The sequence below is a fragment of the Cervus canadensis genome, chromosome 13 (genome assembly GCF_019320065.1).
Source record: "Cervus canadensis isolate Bull #8, Minnesota chromosome 13, ASM1932006v1, whole genome shotgun sequence".
NCBI classification, from domain to species: domain Eukaryota; kingdom Metazoa; phylum Chordata; class Mammalia; order Artiodactyla; family Cervidae; genus Cervus; species Cervus canadensis.
In genome coordinates this window covers 50061820-50078979 of record NC_057398.1, presented here as the reverse complement: position 1 = coordinate 50078979, position 17160 = coordinate 50061820, and the positions used below count along the sequence as shown (strand labels likewise).

The 17160-nt window shown below is 54.9% G+C and overlaps 2 protein-coding genes across 3 annotated transcripts in view; both read right to left on the bottom strand.

The window, feature by feature from the left end:
• TMEM63A (transmembrane protein 63A) overlaps positions 1-8652 on the bottom strand; it is a 36100-nt gene extending 27448 nt beyond the window's left edge. The window contains exons 1-4 of one of the 2 annotated variants that reach the window (XM_043484811.1): positions 8496-8652; positions 5020-5188; positions 2989-3188; positions 483-562 (exon numbers count right to left, since the gene is read on the bottom strand). In XM_043484811.1, coding sequence (XP_043340746.1) covers positions 483-562; positions 2989-3174 — 266 coding nt within the window. In that variant the 5' untranslated portion in view covers positions 3175-3188; positions 5020-5188; positions 8496-8652. Of the gene's footprint in view, positions 1-482; positions 563-2988; positions 3189-5019; positions 5189-5477; positions 5613-8495 lie in introns of those variants that run through there. The other variant, XM_043484812.1, reaches the window with a different exon arrangement.
• Positions 8653-10919: 2267 nt separating this feature from the next.
• LOC122451837 (left-right determination factor 2-like) lies at positions 10920-13802 on the bottom strand. Its single transcript, XM_043484818.1, has 4 exons — positions 13495-13802; positions 12399-12645; positions 11959-12201; positions 10920-11659 (listed from the first exon to the last, which is right to left on the bottom strand). The coding sequence occupies exons 1-4, from the start codon at positions 13742-13744 to the stop codon at positions 11296-11298; spliced, it is 1104 nt and encodes a 367-aa protein (XP_043340753.1). The 5' UTR covers positions 13745-13802; the 3' UTR covers positions 10920-11295.
• Positions 13803-17160: the final 3358 nt, after the last annotated feature.

Genomic DNA, 17160 nt, shown 5'->3' with positions numbered 1-17160 from the left:
TGCCCTTCCCAACCCACCTCTCCTTGTCCCCGGCCCCGAACTAATCAATCTCAAAGAAAATACACTTGGAAATGTTCAAGGCAAGGAAGAAAGCAGGCATCCTTCTTTGATGATGAAAGCCTTAAGCATCTGAAGCAACTAGATTCCTTCCGTAGTCTGACGCAGAAGGTTCATGGCCATGGCCAGCCCCAAGCCCCAAGGGAGAGCTGGGAGTGCAGGCCTTGGTTTTCTCACCACCACAAAGAAGGTACCGAGGCTAACCTCACGGCTCTGTGGTAAAGAGCAGAGACAACAGTTTCTGGTACAGGCCTGGCAGACATACTAATGAGCACAATCTAACACTGGCAACATGTGTGGGCTACGCGTGGTGGGCTTCACAAGCCCTTCCCAGCCTCTCGCGCTTTCTCTCCCCATCCCGCCACCTACACACACACACACACACACACACACACACACACACTTGAAATAATGAGTCTTTTTACCTGTTTCCTTCTGACACCAGGGCAATGCGGCCATAATCCCAGAATTTTCTTCTTATGATGGTAAATACTGCTATTAAAAACTAAAAGTAGAAAAGAAACCAAGTAAAATCTGATCAGATGGCTTTTAGTTAGAAGAGACAGCTGTCTTCGGGGCACAGGCCACCCGCCTAGACTCAGGAGGGCAAGAAGACCAGAGAGGGCACTGAACTGCCCGAGGCCACACAGCTCAAGAGCTCAATATTGCGTTCACCCCCTTCACCAGCTCCCGTCCCCATCAATGCTGACACTGAGCTTGCCCTGGTGGCCTCCCAGTCAAGCTCCCAGGGCCTATCCTTTGCTCTCAAGGCAGCTCCTTTCCATATCAGCCACAACCTTCCTCAGCCCTGGTCTGCCTGCAGGGGCCCCTGAGCAGGAAGGCCCTCACAGCATCCCTGGGGACCAGCTCCCGCCTCCACATCAGGTTGCATTTTTAATCACAGAACCACGATAGCAGAGCCCCCCACCCACAGACTGAGCTAGAAGTGGTCAGATCTTTACTTTGAGTTTGGTTCTCCAGGAGGCAAGCCCTGGGGATGCCTGGTACAGAGCATGTGGGGGCAATGCCCACCAAAGACCTAGTGCTGGCTGGCTTGGCTTCCACAAGCCGGGGCCATCTGCAGCCCTGCATGCCCAATGGCAATGGAAGGGGTTGGACTCAAGTCTAACCCCATTTACACTCTAAAAACCCATGGATTCTAGACTTTCTCCTCCCCTCCTTTGCAGGTCCTCTGCCCTACTCCTGCCTCTCTCCCCACCCTGGGCAGGCTCCCTCTCTTCAAAATCCAGGGAGGTAGAAAGACACATTTTAATCAGCATATCCCTGAGTGCCCTGGTCAGGGACTGCAGTTTTTAAATGTGGGCTTTGGACCCCAGAGTGGCTAAGTTCCAGCAGAATTTTCTCAAGGTGAAGGTGGAAGTTGTGACATAGTTTCAAGGGCAGGTGAGTCTCGCCATCAGAAAAATAAGAAAGCTACTCAATGAGCGCCAGCCCTCTGCCCTGGCTGCTGCCTTGGCTCAAGGGCTGTGGATGTTTCCCACGCCTCGATGTCTTTCAGGCTCCTCTGGCTCCAATCCCCAAATCTTCTTGCAATAAAAATCTACCACAACAGCACACTCCACCAGAGAGTGACTCTCTTCTCATCAAACCCTGTTCAAGACAGACCCACCCAGCCTGTGTCTCCTGACTTCTCTCCCTGGCCCAGACTCTCCCCTCCCTGAAGACGCTGGATAACAGCTCCAGAACTACCCTCCTCCATTAACCTCACCAACCCTGAAATCCATCACCACACTCCCGCCTACACCCCCCTCCCCCAGCCCAACCAAGCCTGGTAGAGAGGACTGTTCTCAACCTATCAATGGGTTTTGGCTCCAAGAGGTAGGTTACTTGACACTCAAAGAGCCCTTTATGGTAAAAGAAACCTGAGTAGCACACAGGTTTCCATATCTGCCAATAGAAGATCAACAACGTATCAAAACTCTAAGGCAACAATTTAGACCTTAATTCTAGGGAGGAAAATGGAAACAGGAGTGAAAACTCCCTTCCTCTCTTCCTATGAACATTTTTCCTGCAAATAAACTTGGGTTGCATAGCCACCTCCTTTGGGGCATGGGGCCCTCAAGTGACTTAGCATGCACCTTAGGCTACCCTAACTCCCCTCTCCCAGGTTCCCACCAAAGCCTAGCCTCTGGTCCAAAGCAGTCCAAGGGGTCCACTCCCTCCGCCCCTTCTTACCCCGGTTACCCAGATGGTCTCCACTACATGTGAAGAGAAGGTGACAAGAGGGACCAACCATCCCATGGACACTTTTGAAAAGAAGGTGCCCTAGCACCCCAGTAAATCACACCTAGCAAGTTTGAGCCAGTCTAGGGGGGAAGACGGCATATTTCAAATTGGGTGATGGTGGTGGGGGTCTTTGGAAACAAGGAGGTCTGAATTAACAAAAGTCCACTGTGAGGAGCACTGCTAATAAAGTGTACTCTTCTCCCAGTTCTCACCTTTTCTCCACGTCTGACCCTCTAAAGGCCCAGGGATCCCAGTGGGGAACAGGGGTGGCATCTATAAATTGGGAATGGCAGCTGCTCTAATTCTCATCCACATTCTCCAGTCACATCTCTCATCCCAGCAGACTGACCCTTCCTAAGGGCCTTAGACACATGATGGGCTGACAACTTGGTAACAATGGTAATAAACAAAAGAGCAGTAATGTACATTCCTTACATGCTTTGCCTTATTTAACCTTCTCCAAGAACCTCCAAGATAAGAATTATTACCTCCCTTTCACAGAGCAAAAACCTGAGGCCCCAATAAGCTATGTAATATGCCCAAGGTTACAGAGCCAGGAAGCAGCAGAACTGGGACTTAAACCCAGGGAAGTCTGGCTCCTCACCTGAGTTTCCCAGAAAGCCCTGTGGCGGGGGAGGGGGTTGGTGTTAAACAAGTAACTGACGTGATCCCCGGGGGTCTCACCAGGAAGCAGCTGACGTCTATGAACAGGACAGTGGGGATGCCCCCGAAGGTGACGCCCTGGAGCACGGTGCTGTTTTTGGCCGAGTTGTAGCAGTAGGAATCATTGGGCTGGTCCCCGATGCCCAGCCGCTCATGGGAGGCCACTGCTCTGTACTGCCACAGCTCCAGGAGAGGGGAGTTGGTCATCACGCTGGTCCTCCCTGGAGAAGGAGACCCAACAGAGGATCAGGGCACCAACTCCCCCGGGGTTTCTGCAGCCAGCGCTGGCAGAGCCAAGGGCAGTTGTCTCCACCAGGGGCTGCTGGCGCACAGGGATCCGGGAGAGGCGGACACCGGCCCTGAGTGCCCGGCAGCGTCTACAGAGAATAGCTCCATTGTGCATGCAGCCCAAGGGTCAGATGGACGGGGCAGATGGCTCATCGAGGACACAGCTGGCCACCTCCCCAAGGGCGGGGATGAACAGGAGGAAAGGGAAGGACAGGAGTCTGCCTAAGGAGTGCCAAGTTCCTCCAGCCTCAGGGATGACTGTCAGGAAGTCATTCCTGCGGGGTGGGGGGTGGGGGTGTCTCTGGGAGGTCTGGAGTGCAGGCAGGGGACAGGATGGGGCAGAGGAATCAACAGAGGAGGAAGAGTGTACCAATGCAACAACTGCTGATCATCTGAGCCATGGACAAGAGCTCATGAGATGTCAGGCTGGGACCTCAGAGATATGCCCACTCCTTACACTTAGAAACTGAGGCTCAGGGCCTTAAGAGTTCCATTAAGATTAAAGAGCTGGTCAGGGCAGAATCGAGTCTCAGACCCAGTCTCCTGGGTCTCAGATGCCAGTTCCCTTTCTGCTATGCCACATTCCCTCTGCAGCTGACTACCCACACCTGTTTGGTGAGAGATTAAAAAGCAGAGAAGGAGACTTCCCTGGTGGCCGAGTAGATATGAATCCACCTTACAATGCAGGGGATGTGAGCTTCATCCCTGGGCAGGAAACTAAGATCGCATATGCCCTGGAGCACCTAAACCCGTGAGCCACACCCAGAGAATCCGTGTACCAGAACGAACATCCCACATGATGCAACTAAGACCCAATGCAGCCAAATATATATTTTTTAAAAAGAGAGAAAGATTTAAAAAAAAAAAAAAAGCCAGGGGAAGAGCAGCAGAGAGGAGGAGACAGAGAAGGCAAAGGGGGAGGAGGTAGACTACGGGCGGAGGACAGGGCCCCAAGCCTCCTCAGGGACCCCTGAGTCACCCACTGTGCATCACTGGAGCGCTCCCCGGGCTCTGCCCTCTCATTCTTACACTCCTGGCCTTTTTGGAAGGTCCAGCATTTCCAAAGCAAATATTGCTCCAGGCTGGTTGTTGACCTTTCCTTGCAGAGATGCCTGGTAACTGCAGGTGAAACTAATGGAAATCTCCAAACTCCTAAGGCCCCAGCATTAGTGCCCAGGTTCTGGCCTGCCTTCACACTGTGTGCAGCTGAAGAGCCTGGAAAAATGCCCAGCATCCCTTCCTCTCAAGATCCCATCTTCTTAAATCTAGTTAGACCAGATTCTCAGGGGACCTCGGCTAAGTCTGGTCTTCCTACCTGTAAGAGGGGCAAAAATCTGGGAGAGAAGAAATAGTATAGAGAACAGACAGATATTTGGACTATGCAGTAATACAGTCTGGGTGTGTGTTGGGGAGCCAGTGATTTCCAATTCTGGCCGCTGGGACGGCTCTTCTGGGACAATCTCACGCACACATGGCAGGAAGTACAGGAGGGGTGGGGGGGGCAGTAGGTGGGGGGGGGGGCATGGGAGGACTCCCCAAGAGGCCAAGTCATTCTGTCATCCCTATTAGAGATTTTGTAGTGGCTGGAGGGTGTGATGGCAGAGCCATGGAGTTGCTGGCCCTACGCAGAGTCACAAAAGCTGCCTCTGGCAAACAGATGGTCTTAGTTTCCCTCCTTTAAACTCAGTGGCACCGCCCCAGTGCAACACCCAGTCAGAGGCTGGCTGGCAAAGGCCTGCCCCTCCTTCCTGTCCCCACACTTACCAGATGCTGGGGAAGGAAGTGTGGATGTGTCCCCTGGAGAGGGCCTCAGTTGGCGCTGGCAAAGGCAGCGATGGCCCTGGCCACCTCCCAAGCTGCCTCAGGTCCGCTGCTCATTTCCTGCTGGGCTTTCCTGATGGGGGTCATGGGGCACCAACCTTTGAAGACTTCCCTGAAGGAACACAGGAGATAACCAGAGACACGTGGGAGCTGTCCTTTTCCCAGGCCGGGGGTTCTGGCGTGAAACCCTTCAGCACACAATCCCTGCACTCATGCTTGCCTGGTGTCTTGGAACTCAAACGCTCGTCCAGAGCCTCTGGTTCTTCCCAACGGGGTCCCTCCTGTCCTGGCTCTCTTTCCAGGCACCTAGTGCTATGAAGGGGCCACCCTCCTCTGTGCGCCCTGTTCCTCTCCTCTCTCTTCCCCAGCATCACCTAAAGCTCCAGTCTCTCCCCTCTTACCCTTAAGGCCCTGGTGAGCCCAGGGCAGTGGGACTCCCCCCACAGAAGCACTGGCAGCTGTAGGCTCTGGGAAAACGGAGTCCAGGACCTCACAAAGGCCCCAAGGGTAGCTGGGAAGGCTTCTCCAGGTCCCCCAAAGACTAGACTCAGGAAGAAAAAAAAGAAAAGCAAGAGAACTAACAAGGAAGGCCTGAACAGTGAAGTGGGGGGAAAAAAATCCCCATAAAATGGTCACAGAGGGAGCACTGTCAAGAGCAAGGGGTGCTGCTGCGGTGGTGGGGAGGAGGGTGTGGGCCTCACCAATTCCGCTTTGTGTGGAGCTTTGAGAGAGCAGAGGCCTAATGGGAGGCAGGGACCTAGGCTCCTCCCCATCTTTCCCGCCCCAGTCATGCCTCTAAGTCAAACAGGCTCCCCTGGGTGGTTTAACAAGGTTTGATAAGAAGGATTCAGTGAGGTCAGCCAGCCAGCCAGCCTGGGATGAAACCCCAGGACTCTTCAGAGGTGGCCTGTCCCGTCTGTGCCCTCCAGGTGCGGGCATGGCTTTGGGGGCCCGCAGTGTCTCTCAGACCTTTCTGCGTAGTTGAGGTCTGTCCCCGCCTGTTACAAGTCTGCAAGACTGCGGAACCATCACAGTCCCTCCAGGGCCAGCCACCTGCATCCTCCCCAACGGGCATGCTGAGAGGGCAGCTGGCAACATATGGACCACAGGGCAGCCCCCACCCCCACCCCCAGGCTCAGGAGGAGCAGGATGGGGAGAGAAGGAGACTCAGCTGGTGGCGACTCGGAGAGAGCTGGCTCAGTGGCTGAAAGACTGATGGCGATGGGCAGGGGCCAAACCAGCAATTAGGCCCTGTGGCCACGGGTGCCCTGCCTGGTCATGTTCAGTCACCCCTTATTTGTCAGACACACATTGTGAATGCTGGGTCTTATCCATCCCTTTTCTAGGGAGCTCTGTGCTCATCATCTCATTCAGGAAAGCCAAGATATACTGCTGAGGCCCTGGGGTCAGGTGAGCAGCAGGTGACTCAGGACCCAACTCAAAGTTCAACCCACATACATCCCAGAGACTGGTTGTGGCCAGGGGACAGAGGGCTCAATGCAATGGCCATTCCCCAAACAGCCAAAGAAGTCAGCCACCCATGCTAACTAACCCCCTGCCCACTCAAGCTGGCAGCAGCTGGCCCCTGTAGCACACCAGAAGATCTCTGTGCCTCCCTGCCACAAACAGGAGCAGAATGTGTGAGCATCATCAGCTCTTGCAAATTCAGGGTATTTTTATCATCACCAAATCTTCTGACTTTGTTACTACAATGGCAGGACGACAAACAGTTCCAGGCCCTCTGCTATAAGAGAAGACTCTGATGTTCTAGATGGCAGGTTGCAAACTTCTCCTTAAAGCCCCACCAAACAGGGTCCAGGACCCTGGACAACCCTTCACCTCCACAGACACCAGCAGGGGAACACTAGGGAAGTGGCACAGAAGCCCGCTGCAGTGGAAGCAGGGCAGCCAGCAGTCCCCTGAGCAGGCTCTGGAGTGAGGCTCCCAGCACCACCTGGCTTCACCACTCTGTGCCTTGGCTTCCTTCTCTGTAAAATGGAGACAATGATGTTCTTCCTGCAGGGTGAGTGGGGGGCAATGCCCATAAAGCATTGAGCCCTCATGGGCACTCCAAATCTGCTTTTAAGTCACCTCTCCAGACAATGGGAAACATGATAGCAAAACCCCATCTGACATTTTTCCTGTTAGAGCACAATGAACACCCAAGGGAGATCTTTGCCCATAAACTAAACAAACAAGAGGTGACGTGAAGTGAAAGTTGCTCAGTCGAGTCTGACTCTTTGTGACCCCATGGGCTATATAGCCTGCCAAGCTCCTCTGTCCATGGGAGTCTCCAGGCCAGAATACTGGAGTGGGTAGCCTTTCCCTTCTCCAGGGGATCTTCCCAACCCAGGGATCGAACCCAGGTCTCCCGCACTGCAGGTGGATTCTTTACCATCTGAGCTACCAGGGAAGCCCAGACAAGAGGTGTGTGAAGGCAGAAAGAAGCCTCTCCTTCTGTACACTCCACCTCAAGACAGCAGCAGACTCAGGACTCTCTGACAGGCGTCAGAGGAAGGAAGTAGAAAGACAAGCATGGAGGAGGAGAGGGGGAATACGGGTTGTTTCTCCAGTAAGAGATGACCTGAAGTCTTTCCTCATCCCCAACAACAGTCCACAACTCTGCTTGAGCCAGGGCCCAAGAAGGTCCTCAGGATGCCCCCACCCACAGCCCCTTTGTACACACTAGGCCTGGACTGGTGAGCACAATCCACTGGCTTAACCTCAAACCTTCCACACTCCAGGGGCCGGATACGCCCACACAACTTCAGCACAGAAGGAAGCAAAGGGGGAAAGGGTGTCATTCTGCATACCCCTGTGGTCTCCTGTTTTTCAGAAAGAACACCGACTGAGCTGAAAGAGGCCACCCCAGAGGCTCAGGTAGCCAGGCTTATCAGGTACTGGAACCTCTACGTTTTTGGTTTCTTAGCAGAGCTCTCCTCTTCCCCCTATCCTCCAAAACCCCTAGCTTCCCTCCTCAGGACTCCACAGAGGGTGGTTTCTACCTTCCCTGGGGCAGGGGACTCAGGGAACCCAGACCTGCCTCGCATATCTCGCTTAGAGAAGAAAGCGCCCCCGGGCTGAGATCCCCGGGCTAGGCTGGGAGGTCGATTCCAGCTGACCAATCTCCAGAGAGAGGGTGGGAAGAGAAAGGGATCAGCCATAAAAGCGAAAAGTTGGAGCCTTGGATTGGGAAGTAGCGTAAAGCCATCAGGCGCGGCGCTGGAAGCGGGGTGCGAGGTCTGAGCGGCCCGGGGACAGACCCTGTCCTCCCAGCCACTCGGTCACCCCTGCTGCGGAGGCAGGGGGGCCGAACCCCGGAACCAGACACTAGACGTGGCACCCTGGCGTAGACCCCGGGTCCTGCCCGTCTCGGGAAGAAGGCGACATCCCCCCTCTCAACGCCCCTTCCCCTTTACCTGCGGCGGCGGCGCAGCGACCCGGGCAGACCAGAAGTTGTGTGGCTCCACCTGGTCGGGCGGGGCTGCGTCCTGACCACTTAAAAGTTACAAAGTGAAACTCCCGCTCTCCTGCACATGCGCAGAGCCGCGTCCTCGGCTTGCCCAATTTGCAGCTACGCCCGAGTGGGCGTCAGCTCAGCCGCCGCCTCCCGCCCCCGACGCCGTGCGCCCCTCGGCGATCCTCAGTCCAGGCGCGGCCGCGGGGCCCCTGCTCAGAGCGCGCAGCTCCTCCCTGCCGTCTGCAGGCCCCGGCCCGGCCGGCTCGCGTCCTGGGACCGAGGAGAGTGCCGCCAAGGCTGATTCCTCTCCCCGGCCCCTCGGCGCGTCCCCCTTCCCCCGACAGACACCTTGGCGAGCCCCAGGCCTAGTACAGGGTGGTCGCATCTGTGGGAGGCGGAGGCAGCGCATTGGCGAAAGTTCTTGATTTTTCTGTAGTGCACTGAATTTCCTAGACCAGCTCTTAGGCCCGCCTGTATCGGGGCGGGGTAGGGGGGGATAGGGAAATCGGGTGAGCTCAGCCCGCACCTCGGCTCCACGTAGTCCGTCTTCACCTGGTCCCGGTGCGGGAGACTGCGGCTTCGCTATCGCTCTGAATAGCCTGACAGTGAAAGCCCTGGGGCTGGGGGGCCGCGGGGTTCCTACATTTAGCCCCAAATAGAAGTCGCAGTGTTTTCGGTGTTTTGGTGCCCTGGAGCCAAAGCCGGAACTGCCAATACCGGGCCGCCAGGGTCACCGCTCTAGCTCGCTGAGCTCTGGGTCCCAGGGAGTTCCCTATGAGCAGCAGCCCCCGCAGCTGGACTGTAAGCTCCCCGAGGCGCCAGGTGTGCTCTGCGCAACACACAGGTCGGCGTTCAATGAGGACCTCGCCCCCAATGAAACCGAAGAGCACAGCCCACCGGCTGCAGCAAACTGCCCTCCTCCTCAGGCCTCCGTTTCCGCGGGGGTTTGGACCAAAGCTTTCTCTCAGGTCCCTTCCAGCACTAAAAATCTGTGAATCCTGAACTGCTTGGCAGTCTGTACATGCACAGCTTTGCAGGGCCCTGACCTCTCTTCCATTTCTGGGCTTTCATCTTTTGTTGTCATGGTAAAAGTATTCACCTTACCTCCCTCCCTAGCCAGCCTGGGGATCTCTGGAGGGAGCCGGGCGGGGGTGTCTCCTGCTTTTCTAGCAGTGCTTTTCTGACCCATTTGCTGGCTTCCTCCTTCTCCCCAGCCCCCAGTCACTAGTTATTTCCAGAGTTTGCCCTTGACCTCTGCGCTCAGCGCAGCCCTTGTCCTACCCCCGCAAGCCCTGGCCATCTCTCCTCCTGCAGTTCCCTCCAGCGGTCAAGGAACCCACAACTGACCTCCAGCAGGTGCCTGTGTGCGGCCACTGGGCTTCCCCCGGCGCCTCAGACGGACTCTGTCCACTCTCTTCCCCCCATATCCTCCACCTTCTGTCCTTATTCCTCCCCTGCCTCAATGAATGGAGTCACCCGTGGTCTGGGCTGTACACAGGTTCTAACCTGTGCAGGGAAGTGCAAGGCTCTAACCCCAGTGATTACATTGGTGGAAACACTGACGAAAGGAAAAGTTAGGATCCTTGATTTCAGAGAGGGAAGGGATTTCTAAATTGACTTTCAGTAGGTTGTTTCAAAATCAAGAGAAGGTTAGACAGATCAGCATGTGAGGTAAGATAACCATAGCCCCACTATGTGTCAGGCAGCATGTGGAGTGCTTGTAAAAACACTATTTCCTTAAATTTCAAGTAGAAGTACAGAGAAGTCAAGGATTGTTCGTATCTGATAGAGAAGAAAATGGAAATTTAGAGGATGTAGAATTTACAGTTAATTTGAGCTGTAAAGATAAGCAACGAATCCAAGACAACCATGCCCCAGGCCTGAACCCCATATCAAACTCAGTTTAAAGCCAGTGTAATCTTGGCATTCTAAAATCTTACATCAGCATTTTATCATTTGCTCCCTTTATCTGCCCTCAAATCTAAAGGAGTGATTCACATTCTTGTAGATGATGATTTTGATCACAGATTTTAAAATTTTTGTATCAATTAGAATTGAAATAAAGCCCCACTCCCTGTGCCCAGAAAAGTAAAAATATCAACAGCAATGACAAAAAGTGTTCTGCCTCAATCTTAAGAAGACAGGCACATTAGAATCAATGCATTCCAATCCTAGCATCCTGTATCACTTAACTGAGACCTTGAACAAGTCTTTTAAAGTCTTTTCCTTCATTTTCTAATCTGGTTGACCTAATTCCTATAGAACTTTCAGTTCTATCACAATTTGCAGGGTTCTGGGAAAAACAGAATAAAATGTATTTTGTTTGTTTCTTGCAGAATGCACTTATTATTTGAGTTAGGAATGCACAGCCTCTGCTTAAGCCCAGAGCAGCAACTGTATCTCCCAGCCATACCATGGAGCTCAGCCCAGGTCCAATAAGAGGACAAGGAAACAATGGCAAATTGGGGTTTCTCTTCTTGGGTTACAAAATCTACACAGGTAAGTGCTTAGGATACAGTGCAGTGAAAAATGTTGAAGAGAGAAGACTGGGCAGGGGCTCCCAGTGTCCAGGGAGTCTTGTTCCTGAGAAACAAAAATCAGAAGGCGAGCTGACTGGTCAGAACTCAGTATGAAGCGCTGGTCAGAACTCAGCACGAGCAGCATGTGCCATCATCAGTTCAGTCATCCCCATCTCTTCTGGTGCCCGGAACACTTTCAACACACACATAAGCCAAGTCCTCGATGACTACACCCCACACCTATGGCTCCAACTTCCTTGGCACAAGCACCCCGTCCCAGGCACAGCTGCACGTCTGCACCCTCATGTTGGGCAGGCTGACCACCTGGGGCTGGAGTTGGCCTCCCTCCTGGATGCTGACAATCACGGGCAGCGAGGTCGTCTCCGAGGCGATGCACTGTCGAGGCCCCAGAAACGGCCACTTGAAGTTCAGGGACTCTGGGGGCTGCTGGCAGGTGCCCACACACTCATAGGCCAGGAAGCCTGGGGGCTCCAGGACCCAGTTCTCAGCCCACTTCATCCCCTGCAGGTCAATGTACATCTCCTGGCGGCAGCAGCGGGCACCCTCTGTCACCGGTGCCTTAGGATCACAGTTTCCCTGAGCTCTGCGGGTGGCAAAGAGAGGCAGAGTCAGAGGTCAGCTGGGAGGGCAGGGGTCATGGGGCCCAGGGTGGGACCTAGTGGGACACCTGAAAAGATTTATGATCCATCTCTCATTATGTTCAAAATGTTGGATATTTGTGATAAGGATAAATAACTAAAAATAACCCCCCAAATGATCATTAGAGCTGACATTACTCCCAAGAGTGGAAGGAGATATTTTATATATTCATTCATTCCCACAGCACCCTGTAAAATTGCCCATTTCAAAACAGGTTCACCCGCAGTGACCCACAGCACCTACCCGTAATCCCTGAGGTCCAGGGTCTGCAGCTCCAGCTGGGGCTCCCCCTGCCGGCCACCCGACGGCCCCTGGGGGGCGAAGCGGACCAGCCTGTGGGCGCTGGAGGCCAGCGGGCCCAGGTGCTCCCGCTGCACCGACACCTGCAGGAGCAGCGGCGGCCGGGGGCTGCGCAGCTGCTGCCAGAAGTTCACCGCCTCGGTCACGTCCAGGGCCTTCCAGCCGCTCTCGTGGATGGACACCAGCCTGCGACACCGCACGGAGGGAGACACAGGCCCGCGCTCAGGGGTGGGGACTGGGACTGCCCGGGGTGGCCCCGGGGGCACCTCTCCCTCCCGCTCCCGGGTGTCCCCGCCGGGACCGAGCCGCCCCTCCTCCCGCCCCGGGCCCAGCCCCTCTTCCCTCCCCCGAGCCCCACGCCGCCGCAGCCGCGACCTCCGCACCTGGAGTCGATGAGGGCGGTGCGGTTGGAGCCGTCGTCGCGGGCGTGCAGCCACTGGACGGTGACCCGGGCGCGGTCGCTGCGCGGGAAGAGGCGCTCGTGTCTGCGGAGCGCGGCCCTGGGCACCGGCTCCTGGAAGAGGCGCAGCACGGCCTGCACCAGCTCGCTGTGCGGCGGCAGCCGCTGCTCCATGTCGAACACCAGCAAATGCGAGGACGCCTCGGACGCCAGGAACCTGCCGACCACCTCTGGGGACAGGAGCGGGGTCAGCGGGGCCCCTCGGGGCACCAGGCGAGCTCTGAGGGTGAGGGGCCACTGAGGTGGTGGCCAGGCTGGGAGAGACCAGCCCCTGTTCTGTCCCCCTGGGCCAAGCCCAGTTACCTGAAAATCCATCATGTTTTTAACAACCTCGGCCCAGCGGGAAGGCTGGCGGGGCTGACCCGGCTGCCTCAGCTGAGATGCTGAACACTAGACTCCTCCCCTGGCCTTGGGTGTAGCTCTGGGCACTGAAGAAGTGAGCCCAGGGAGATAAGAGGCTGAGTAGGACTCAGCCAGAGGGCCCAGCATCCCTGACAGCTGAGTAGCTCCCTGTCACATTTTAGTGTTGTTCCTACACCTTTCCCTCCACAATAATATTTCCCTCCACTTTAATATTCACATTGCTGCGAGATGTGCTGCGAGTCACACCAATGTTCCAGAGGAGCAAACAGAAAAGAAAACTGTGATTGTGTCAGGCTACTAGTATCAGGGTGAAAAGGGAACCTGAGAAGCCCTGACTCTACCACAGCTCTCTGAGGCTTCCCGGTCAGGGTTCTTGCCCCACCCACCGTCTCCCTTTGGCTCTGCTTTCTCTTCTCCATCCTCATCTTCTCTGATGCCTTGTCTTTGGCAGCCGGTCCAGCCCGGCCCAGCTCTTCCTGGCCCTGAGAGGCGGGGTCCTCAGTGCAGACAGAGACCAGGGGCCCAGGCCCGCCATCCTCACAGGTCATGGTCCCCCCTCACCGCCCCGTGGACCCTGCACCCCAGACAGCCCCCCAACCCCCCCCCCAACCCCCACCACCACGAGGACCAGGCTGCGGCAGGAGGGCGGGCCTCACCTCGGAAGTTCTGGCTGAACCTCTTCCCCCGGGAGCGCGCCCCGTGGCCGCGCTGCAGCAGGGCCACGTACTGGGCCCTCACGTGGGCCGGGATGACGAGCCCCTCCACGGCGGCCTTGTCCACGATGGGAACCTCGCTGAGGTGCAGCTGCTGCAGCAGGCTGTCCAGGATCCGCTCCTCGGTCAGGGCCGCCCCGGGGCCGGCCAGGGGCAGCGCCCAGAGGGCCCAGCAGAGCCACAGGGGCCGCATGACACTGCTCGGGAGAAGGAGGGGCAGAGTGGACGTGTCCCCGGAGGAGGCTCCAGGAGGGTCCCAGCAGCGGGGTGTGCTGAGAGCCAGGCTGGGCCAGCTTTATAGCAGCCCTGGGCTGGGCCAGGGTGGTGGGAGGGAGGAGAGGCCCGGAGGAAGGGAGGTCACACCCCTCAGACCTCCTGGGAGCTCAGCATCCAGACAGGTCCCTGAGCCCGAGGAGGGGGCTGTCTAGACTATGGACAGATGGTATTATTGTGGTCAGGTGCCTCTACCTTGGCTGGGGTTGCCGCACCAGTTAAATTAAAAAGCTTGTTCCCTGAAGAAGAGTCAAGGATCTCTATCTGCTCACTTCCTTGTCCTTCAGTCACAGAGCAAACTCCGGTCCCTGGTGTGGATTTAGAGTCCTGATTCTTGCAATAGCTACTGTGTGTGCACACCCAACACCAGAGCTCTCTGGCTAAGGACGGATTCTGCCTACAAAGATGAGCATCTGAGCCTGGGGCTCAAAGGACTCCTGGGGCTGCTGAGCTCCTGGGATGTCCACAGTTGGAAAACCCAATGTTTTTCCCAGTGCTTGGTGGGGAAGTTGCGACCTTCCTAGACAAGGGAGCCTGGGGTAGTTTAGTACGAATGGGAGTTTGTCCAATAAGGAACCTCATCCTCTCCTTCTCCCTGGCTGTTCACGGATGCAGAGATTGGAGTTGAAAAAACCATCCAGCCCATTCCCTCCACCAATTTTTGAGCTAAGAAAACCAAGGCTCAGAGAGGCAACAATACCCCTAACTCACAACAGTTAATGGTGGATGCCTGCATGAAGTCAAGTCTGATTCCTAACCCACAGCTCTTTCCACAACCTCCAACTGTTTCCAGCCAGAGTCCTTGTTCAATCCCCTGAGGCAGCCAAGTGGACTCAACCCAGGTGACCGGGGGCTCGGTGTGGGTAGGGGGCATGTCCTTCAATTTCCTGAGCTTCACCAAGTGAATGTGGATTTGCATGGTAGAGGAGTTTTAGTGGGGAAGTAAAACAATTGGGCAATCAGCCAGGGGTAGGGCTGCCAGATAAAATACAGAACACAACTTGGGACATACTTTAGCACATCATTTGTTGTTTATCTGAAATTCAAATTTCACCTTTCACCAGGAGTCCTATATTTTTAATTGCTAAATCTGGCAACCCTAGCCAGAGGCCAAAGAGAAAAAGCCAGTGTGGATTGGGAGACTTCTGACAATGGGCTAATTAGCTGTCAGGCGGGGAAGGCAGCCCCCACCCTTTGTCATGCAGAAGAAGGAGCCAGGCTTTCCCCACTTCCACCCTCACCTGTGTCTGGCCCAACACCCTGCCAGGTCAGGTTGGCTGGAGATGCTTCAGTGGCCCCTGAGTTAGATCTTCTGTCTGGAGGGAGGAAAGGGGTCAAGAAAATAGAGGGTTTGGGTTTTCCTGGTGGCTCAGACGGTGGTAAAGAATCTGCCTGCAATGGGGGAGACCCAAGTCCAATCCCTGGGTCAGGAACGGTCAGGAAGATTCCCTGGAGAAGGGCATACTCCAGTATTCTTGCATGGAGAATTCCATGCACAGGGGAACTTGATGGGCTACAGTCCATGGAGTTGCAAGAGTTGGTTACAACTGAGCAACTAACACTTTTACTTTCACCCCGTGAAGGACCAATTTGGACCTTGCCCAGAGCTAAGGGTAGCATGGAGGGCAATGGGCCGGCTGTCTTGAGGTGTGGGCCGCAGACCTGGCCCCAGAGAGTCCTGGAAAGATGGGTGACAGGGACTGAGGCAGGAGGGCAGGTAAGGAGCAGGGCCAGGTGCCCATGACCACCCTTGTATCTCTTACAGGCTGGTTTTGATCCCAGCCGGAGTCCAGACTGCCAGCTGAAGGCTGTGAGAAAATGTGAGGTCAGAGGTCATCCTGCAGACTCTGTGGATGGGGACAAACTGGACCAGAGCCTAGGCTTGGAACCAAGGGAGCTGCGAGGTTGGTGAAGACTGGAGTCTGACAGCGGGTTCACTTCTGGATTAGAGCCCAGCATCTGAGGGGGAAGGGACTCCTATCCCCTTCCTGATAGGGAGGCACTGCTGTGGTGCTCCAGAAACAAGCCAAGCCCCAGTCCCAGGTGCCCTGGGCTGCCCCAATCCTGCACCCATCAGCCTACCAACCCAAGACCTGGGAGCCCATGTGGCTCCTTGGGATCTCCAGACATGACCCTGGGTGGGCAATGGGCCCTCCTTGTCCTCCAAAGCAACGTGGCCTTGGTGTCAGCTGGGCCAGCACTTCCCAGGGGTTCCCTGGGCTAAGGAGGGGTGGGGACAGGGAAGGACTAAGGACCCAGGTTTCAGTTCATCCACGCCTTCCAGCTGAGGATGGGTCCTGGGTTCAGTCCTTGCTGTGCCACTCATCAACTGTGTGGCCTTAGATGGGTTTTCTACCCACTTCAATGTCTTGCTCTACAACATGGGGATAATGTACTTTTCTTATTCTTGCTGCACTGCACGGCTTGTGGGATCTTAGTTCCCTGACCAGGGATTGAGCCCAGGCCCTCGGCAGTAAAGTGCCAAGTCCTAACTACTGGACCTCCAGGGAATTCCCAATACTGAAATATGCTTTTCTTTTTTTTTTAATTTTTTGACCAAAAACTTGTCAGTATTAATGGAGAGGTCATCAGAGTGCCTTGCACAGCACTCCCCTACACACACACACACACACACACACACAATAGGTGCTCAATAAATGGTAAGGATCTTTCAACTGATACTAACTTATGATGTTAAACCTTTTAAAAATTTAAGTTAACGATATTTCTGCATTAGTATATTGTTAATACACATAGTACAAAAGTCAAAAGATGAAAGGTGTTTGTGAAAAATGTCAGCCTCTGTGACTTTGCTGCTCCCACTTTGCTGTCTCCCACTTCACCTCCCCAGAGACAGTCTGCTCACCAAGAAACTCAGATATTTTCCCCAGCACATGAATCTTACTAATCTATCATTGTGACCCATATCCCCTTTTCAAATTAAAATTTTATTATTAGAATTCTTATAATTAAATAGAATTCCATAATTGAAAATAGTAATTTTTAATTATTTGTTTTTTGGCCGTGCTGGGTCTTCATTGCTGCACACGGGCTTCCTCCAGTTGCGGTGAGCTGGGGACTACTCTCCAGTCGCAGCACGCAGGCTTATTATTGTGGTGGCTTCTCTTGTTGCGGACCACGGGCTCCAGGTGAGTGGGCTTCAGTAGTTGCAATGTGTGGGCTCAGTAGTTGTGCTGCACAGGCTTTGTTGATCCATGGCATGTGGAATCCTCCCGGACCAGGGATCAAACCCGTGTCCCCTGCATTGGTCGGCAGATTCTTAACCACCAGGGAAGTCCTCTATTTTGCAAGTGAAGTGAAAGTCGCTCAGTCATA